Source organism: Uloborus diversus, unplaced genomic scaffold (assembly GCF_026930045.1).
Source record: "Uloborus diversus isolate 005 unplaced genomic scaffold, Udiv.v.3.1 scaffold_221, whole genome shotgun sequence".
Lineage (NCBI taxonomy): Eukaryota > Metazoa > Arthropoda > Arachnida > Araneae > Uloboridae > Uloborus > Uloborus diversus.
This window is the reverse complement of record NW_026558375.1, coordinates 85,430-94,200: the sequence shown is the minus strand read 5'-3', so window position 1 is coordinate 94,200 and position 8,771 is coordinate 85,430. Positions and strand designations below refer to the sequence as shown.

General features: G+C 30.9%; 1 protein-coding gene across 1 annotated transcript in view; it reads left to right on the top strand.

The window, feature by feature from the left end:
* Window positions 1-588: 588 nt before the first annotated feature.
* The window catches only part of LOC129233169 (protein dispatched homolog 1-like), a 28,991-nt gene continuing 20,808 nt past the window's right edge, over window positions 589-8,771 (top strand). The window contains exons 1-2 of the mRNA XM_054867237.1: window positions 589-641; window positions 5,963-6,086. Coding sequence (XP_054723212.1) covers window positions 634-641; window positions 5,963-6,086 — 132 coding nt within the window. The 5' untranslated portion in view covers window positions 589-633. The remainder of the gene's footprint in view (window positions 642-5,962; window positions 6,087-8,771) is intronic.

Below are 8,771 nucleotides of genomic sequence, written 5' to 3'. Positions count from 1 at the left end.
TCTCACTACAAATAGATGAAATGTTTTAATTATTTGCGTGAGTTTTCGGGGTAAAATTTGAAATAGTAATTGCTTTTATTGTAGAATTAAAAAATATATATGTTTGCAGCTTTTAAAAAAAAAATTATTTTATTGAAATAAACTGCTTTCTTTCCTCCTTTTTTTTTCATTTTTTTACTTAAAATAAAATTGTTGCAATAATGTATTATTGCAGTAATGGTGTCATTTTAAGGACTTTATTCTGATATAGCACGCTTAAATTTGTTTGTGAAATTTTTATGTTGGCTTGCTTTTTTATTATTTACATCTGTATAAATGAATACATTTTATTTTTCAGCTTATTCTCCTTCGTTATGGCATCACAAATATTATTATAATGATTTGTAAAAATTACATTTCTGTTTTCATTAATTATTTAAGTTTTTCTCACCCTTTTTGTTGCATTTGTGTTAGAAAACTAATGCTGTCAATTGTTTCAAATTAATATTTTATTCCTTAGGAAATATAACTTTTTATGTTCTCCTGTTTATGTGAATATAAGAGTATTAATGATGACAAAACGAAATGGTTTCTGCAACATCTGATCTAAATCAGGAAGAGAACGCAACCTCAAATGAATGTTTAGACTCGAGGATGCAGTGGTATGTATTAGTATTTTTTTAATTTCTCGAGCTCTAAATCCTTTTGTATTAATTTGATACTTGACTTTTTAAAACAATTGTTTAACTCTGTTATGTTTCTAAAAAGGTTTAACTGTTGACTTGTTTCATGTTATGCTTTCTTAAATGTTTTTGACAAACTCTTTGTGACATGTAGTATTATCTGCTACGTTCTATCAAAACAATGGGGCAGGGCGGCGTTGGTTGGAATGGGACAGCTGCTTTTATCTCTAATAATAATAAAGCTGAAAGTCTCTCTGTATGGATATCTGTGACGCGCATAGCGCCTAGACCGTTCAGCCGATTTTCATGAAATTTGGCACAGAATTAGTTTCTATCATGGGGAGTGTGCACCCTAAAGCGATTGTTCAAAAATTTGATTTTATTCTTTTTCTATTTCAATTTTAAGAACATTTTACCAAGCAAATTATCATATCGTGAACGAGTAAATTACCAAATTATTGTAACGTGGAACCGTAACAAGGGTGAGAAAATTAACATAGCAAATTTGGGAGAAATTTTACATCCATTAATTGTAGATATACAGACGAATCAAATGACTTTTTAATTTTTTACTATGGGCAAAGTTGTGCAGGTACCGCTAGTACTTAAATAAAATGCAAATATATTTCAAGTTTGAGAAATAGGTAAAGATGGCAGATTAGAGTTAGCAAGAGATCAAAGCTGTTGTTACATTTACTAGACAAGCTAGAAATAATTTTTTACTCTTTAATATTTTAGCATAAATGCATTTGGGGAATTAAGGGATCCTATCACAGTCCCGGGCCTCTCTACTCTGCTCAACTGTTCTTTTTTTTTAACTTAATTATTTTTGTTATTATTATTATTATTATTTTAAAGTAAAAAAAATGGGATGGTTTTTTTCAAATAGTTTTGAATTTATGATTTTTTTTTTTCAAATTAATGTTTTTTTGATAAATTAATTCAAAATTTTAACACTACATTTCATTTTTATAAACATATCTTTATTGAAATTTAAAGGTATACTACAGAAGAAAACTCTGTAAACTATTCAAAATATTTTACCGAGAGATGATAATGAATAAATATATGAAACCAGTATCAGGGTTGGCAAGGTTTTGGATACTATGGTAAAAACCAGGGTTTTTACCATCCTGTCCAAAACCTTTGTGTCCGAAAGTGTTCGAAACTATATTTTTGGAAAAATAGTATTTTGTGAGAAAACATCAAAATCAGAATAAAATGTATCAAAGTAATGTTTTATATTGAACATTTATTCAATGAGAACATTCAACTTATTTATGCAGCTGATTTTAAACTAGTTGCATAGAAGTTGAATTCTTGATTAAAAGTTCAATTTGTATGCATGAGTTCATTTATTTTATTATTATTATTATTTTGATAATAGTAACCAAATTTCCATGTAAATTGTTTGTAAATGAAAGCAGGGTTGGCAAGGCTTTCACCATCCTATTCAAAACCCTTGTGTCCAAAACTTTTTTTTGAGAAACTATATTTTGTGAGAAAATATCAAAAACAAAAAAATGTGCCAAAATGTTTCTTCTTTTTTTAACTATTTAATATATTTATTTATTCAATGTGAACATTCAAGTGTAAAATTTTTTGTTACTAATTTATGCAGCTGATTTAATCTAGTTACATAGGAATTACTTCATTAAAAACTTCAATTTGTATGTAATAGTTTTTTTCCTATAAACTAAATCTTTTGACATTTATGCATGTTGTACAGACGATGTTCAAAATATAGTGCAATAATTGACTTAAATGCAATAAATTACAATTTTTTGTAGTTTACAGATTGGTATTATGTTATAATTATGAACTAAAATAAGAATAACACAAGTTTTATAATATAAGTGTTAAATCATCTTATTGTTCTTTAATCTATGATTTAAAAAACGATTTTTGAAAAACATCATGTAAAACTTATTTGCAAAAGCCGTTTGAAAAATTAAGCTTTTTTTTTTTTTTTTTTTTCTTTCTTTCTTTTTTTTTTTTTGCACCTAAATATTGCACATTTAATTACATTCCTTTGAGTTAATAAATGGAACTAAAATTAGTTGTCTTGGTAGTGTTGCGAATTTCCTTTCATAACTCTATCAACTGTTACGTAAGGAAGTTTTTATATAATAGTTAATGACAACTTTTTAAATAAAATATTTTTAAATGAACATTTTGGAGAAAAATATAATTAACTCATTAATTAAACCTCATTAATATCTATATTTATGCATTACGCATATTGCAGTAAATACGAATTGATTGTATTGCACCTCTTTAGCTTTAGCATAGTTTTGGACAGTTTTAGATGGTAAAAACCACCTGTCCTGTCCTAAACCAATTTTGGACAGCCCAGAACCCAACCCTGACCAGTATCCTTATTTAGACATTCTGTAAGAAATACATCATTCAGTTAAAATTGCTCTAATTCTTGAAAATATAACTATCGCAATTTCTCACTTATGTGTCAGCAGCACTTGTATCAAAAAAGAAAGATGTAAATGCAAGAGAAACATAAATAGTTGTAAATGTGTGTTCGTGTGAGGCAGTGCCGGATCTGGAATGAGCTGGTATCCTTGCCCCTGGTGGCAACTTCTTAGGAGTGGCGAATTCATCTTCTATCTCTGTAGGATTTTTTTTTCTTTTAATTTAGTTATAAAAACGTGAAGGAAGTTAAGTAAGGGCGTCAGTTTCAAGATTTAACTTGGCTCAAAAAAATCCAAGATCTGGTTCTCATGTGAGACACAGAAATGTGTTAAATAAATGTATTTATTTATGATCAAATTGAAAAATAATTAATGTTTTAAAGAAGACTGAAGGAATTTGAGTTAATGATGTGAGAGAGAGACATATGCCCGTAGCTAATGTCCCTTTTTTTTAACATTTTTAACCTCCCTTGGTCACAAAGTGCCACACTTACCCTTATCTTCCTCCCTTTTGTCACATGTCATGCTATTTTACATAAACTTATTCTTATTTTAAAAAATGCATGACATCATACTTCATGATATCCTTTCTCCTTGTCAAAAACTCGTAATTTCACAAACCCCCCTCAAAGCGTAATACCACTTGCGAATAGATCCTTTCATTGTTCTTAAAATACACTTCTTGTGATTTTGTTACACCAATTCTAATTTTTTACCTAACTGGTCATTAGGTCAAAACAAGCTTAATTTTAATGCATTGATTATCTTTAAGTGTTATCACACTCAAAGATGATTGTCATGATTGATAATAATCTTTGAGTGTGATGCCACTCAGAGTGATATGTATTCTCAGCAGGGGTAAACTGGCCCATCAGCCCTCTCGCCTATGCAAGTCATTGCAGCCTCAAGCTTGACACCTTTTTTTTAGTTGTTGAATTTCCCCTAGCTTTTATTCCCCCCCCCCTTTTTTTTTTGCACTTTTTTCTTCCTTTTTGCACCTTTTTTTTTCCCAAGGTTGGCGCTCTCTCGAGGAACCCAGTCCGCCCCTGATTCTCAGTCATGTAATAGTAATGTTACTCTCAGTTATTATCATGATTAAATGTTTCATTAATTTTGTGGCTCAATCAATTCATCTAAAACGAAATTGGATGAAATAAAAGTGAAGTTCATCACGTTAGACACTAGCAAGTTTTCATATAACAAAAGATTCATGCATAACCCTGTAGTCCTGTTTGAGTTTCAAGAAACGATGTTAACGAGTGACCTGCAATGTGCCAAATACACTTTTAGGCTCCCTTCTTATAAGGAAACCAAAACCACAAAGTAGTGTAAAAACAAAAAATAAAAAGCAGTCAAAAGAGCATAGCAAAACAATTTTTTGAACTCATAAATTTTGCTCTTGTGCCCCCACCCCCCCACCCCCTGCCTTGTCAAATATGCATTGAAAATGGCTAGACTGGATTAAAAATTAAAAAGCAAGCTCTAGTAATTTTTTTTAACTTTGATTACGTACAGAACAGTTGTAAAGATCTGAATGAAAAATGATTTACCTTTGCATTTTGTTCTTAAGGCGATGCATAAGTATGTGTTAAAATTATTCATACATAAAACAATGTGCATATTAGCTACTTTAAAAGCAATAAAAATCACTCTGTTTCTCCATTTAGACATATCTTTTGATAATATCTTTTGATTTGATGTCATTTTTATAGATTAAAAATATCTTTCCAACTTCTATATAACTACAGAGCAGTGTTTTAATTTTATCCTATGCTGATTCTTTTCTTTTTTCACAAATTACATTTCTATTAGCCAAATCTTTTCCAGGATAAGAAATCAAACTCTTCTCATGTATTCTTTTACTGCTTTAAATATATTTATGCGTGGAACTTCAAATAACTATTCTGAAAAATGGCATGTTTTTGCAGTTAAACAGTCTCAGATGCTCCAACTCATCAAGTCTCAGACAAATGCTGTAATTCAAGGTTGCTTGTTGCAACCCCTCACAACCCCCCCTGGCCTAGAAATTGTTTTTATTTTCTTATTGGCTCCTGGAGAGGGTAGTATTCATTTGAATAACATTACTATCAATATATTGCCCAAATGTTTGGTTTTATTAACATGTAAAGTTTTCCTAAAATTAAAAAATTGAAAATGTAGGGAAGAATACGCAACCTTCATTCGTTTTTTAAAATCTACTGTTTTTAGTCATTTATATGCACTCAATGCCATATCTAAGGGGAGAAAGCCTGCAGCTGGAGGGAGGGAGGGGGCAGCAAGTTCACTTATTTTCGGTGTTTTTTCCAAAAAAATTTGATATAAAAACATGGGAGAAATTGGTAAAAACACGTTTTGCTCCGACTAAGAAAAATTGAGAAATCAGCCGCTGTTTGCACTACCGTCAAAAGAAGCAACTCCTCAGCAGCCCCCCCCCCCCCACACTAAAATGGTAGTCTGTATCCACCCCATTGGAGAAGAGATAAAATGGAAAGAAGACTTTTATTCATGAAACTAAGACCCCAAGTCCCATGATAGATTTTAAAGCGAAGCTTTGGAAGAAATCGGGTTACTTTCGCTTGTTTCACGCAAAACGTGCCAACCATTCGTCGTTTCTGAGTCACGAGACTTGAGGTGTTTGGGTCAGCTTTTGCTTAGCCAATGATTGGACTCGCTCCCTCTATTTTAATTCCTGCTCTAAGATCCACCCCTGGCTTGTGTATCTCATGTATCCCATTATAATTGTCAACTTCATAGTGGCAGAAAACCACTATCCATGCATTACAATGTACTGACCGTTTGGTCAAACATACCCATTTCAGTATTTTTTATTCTAATTGGATTATTTGTTCCGTAACTATTTATTAATTTCTACAGGTATGCCCGTCAAGTGGCAAACAATCCATGCTCTGTAATTCTGTTTGTGTTAGCGGTTGCCCTTGGCTGTGCAATCCTCTGCATTACTTTGAATGACTTGCCAAACTTCAAAGAACCTTTGCTGGTAAGAAGTTTTCTGAGGAAATATATTTCACCCTGTGATTTTTAGTAGATTATAATATTTTATTTATATAGTCCTTGAAAATATTTCATAATTAGTTTTCAGTGTGATCCCATTGCTGTCCCATTCTGAAAGGTTTACTATGTGTAAACCACATTTGTAAGCAAAAAATATAATTTTTCCAAATTACAAAAAAAAAAAAAACTATTTAAAATATTCAAAGCCAAATAATGATTTTCATGACCTTAAATTATTAATGTCACATAACCTTGCCAAGTAACATATCATGTGAAAGCCTATTAAAAGAGCTGTAAAATGATACCTAGTACGACACTCTAAAAAACTATTCTTTTCATTTATCATGTGGGTAGACTCAAACCTTTAAATTTTAGCAGACTTAATCGACTTGGCTCTCAAAAGTGTTTTTTTTTCTTTTTTTAAATCCTTTATTTGACATGGAATGACCCATTTATGTACTTTTTAAAAAATTTGTACCTACCTAACTGGCCATTCATTCGTGAAAGTGCTAATTCTATATTGGCTACCGAATTCTCTTGGCTTCCTTAAGAGATTTTCCACCTCCAGCTCAATCACTTCCTATGCCAGGCTGATGAATACTAATAAGCACAAAATTGCAATCCTCAGCTGGAATGACTGAGCTGGCGGTGTATTTTACGTATTTCTGCCTTAACCCTGGCTATCTGGCGGTAACTTACTGAACATGGCCATTCATTATTTTTACTTAAACTATAATTTATTTTTGAAACAGTCATTTCTTTCTTTGGGTACACTCTTTTTAGTGTCAAAAAATCTGAAGTTCAGGCATGTTTCATTCACCGTTCTGTTTCATTACCTGATAAAAAATCACTAATTCATTTTCTTTTTACTAACTGTTAAAAATCCATAAAAATAAAAGATGACTAAACTAAAATTGAAAACTCATGAAGAGATTTTGTTTGGAGTAAGACAAAAGTTTGTTTTTAATTCTAATGGATCTCTTTTTATTGCTGCCATTTTGAAGAATATTTTATTAAAAATTTCTTTGCTTTCATATGACTTTGAGCCACTATGTAAGACAGGCCGAGACATAAGTTTAAGATAAGCCTTTTTGGATTGGACGTTTCAGTGGGTTATCAGCAAAGTTTTGAGACATTGCCAAGCTCTGTAAAATTGATCAAAGTTAATATTTTATTTAATAAACAATTCATTTGCCGCTAATACAGTATACTGTTGTGCTAAGCACAGATGTGGTATCTGCACATATTATCAAAATTGAGTTATTGTCACCAGGTGGTCGTTAGTAATTTAATTTACCTAAATCTCAAGTTTTTTTGGCGATTTGTAAACGCGAAATATTAAAAAAAGCTTTAAGAAAAAAAGTCGTAACTGCAATTTTGCTTAGTTTGCTAAGGCAATTTGAACGTAAGTGACAAATACTAAGCCTTTAATGTGGTATCTGCGCAGTTACCACTTTTTTACGTAGTAATTTGTAGATAAGACTTTTATACCTTAGTAAAGCAGCAAATTTAATAATGTAGCAGTTTATTGTAACATAAAATATTAAAATTTGTTTACCATTGTTTACCGGTACAGGTTGATAATAAAAAAGTAAATATTCAGTTTTTTTCTATTTAAATGGTTATTTAAAATGCGGATTCTAAAGATGAAATGCATGTAAAATAGTCACTAATTCTTTCATGCAAAAAAAAAAAAACGCATTTCATTCTACGGCCAGTAATATTTTTATTTAAGTATCGTCTGCTGCCAAAATTATCTTCATGCTCGGTAAAAATGAATCTAGAAAATAAAACATTATTAAAAAAAAAACACATTCTTTGAATATAAAAAACAGAAAATTGTTATGGATTACAGTTTTAACTGTCTGGAGTTTTGAAAAAGGTATCTTTCAGAAGATAGATTTTGTTAGATTTGTATTACCAAATAAAGCAAAACAGCTAAGTCCAAAGAAAGCAGTTGTTTTCAGTATTATTTAATGATACATTGAGCACGTTTTTCTAAGCTACTTTTGTCTTATCTGTGCAGATACCCCTAAAAATGCCTAGTAATTGTCACTTACGGTGCAAAAAGTTTAATATATGGAAAGGTTTTGAAAAGAAAATTTGTCATAACTACATTTATTAATTTTAAATTAAGATTTTTACAAAAATACTCTCTTACAGTTTTTAGATAAGTTATGAAACAACTACCGCAAGTTGAGCGTTTCATTAAGTCATAAATCAAAGAAACGACTTGTAAAACTTTAATCATCAATTTCTCATTTTGAGCTCTACTGCAGATACCACATCTGTGCTTAGCACGGCAGTATAACTTTGATTTAATGATACCCGCAAAAGGGGTTTCCAAAAATTTAATTATATATTTCCCTGCTCCAGATTTAGCTGCATTGAATGTATATGCTCCTCCATTTAAGGATAACTTTTTCCAGTCCCTGGCCAATCATTAAATCAAGGTTATACTGTAATTGTTTGCAGTGAAAAATCACCAAATCACAATAACTTGCTGTAAAAGACAACCGCTGAAACACGCTCTCTGATGGAAGAAGGCTGATCTTAAACTGTTACGTCGACTTATCTATATGGTGACTTTAATATGACTTATTATAAAAATTATTGTTTTCTACGGTAACGCATCTCATACATTATACGTTTACACTTTGAAAATACATCA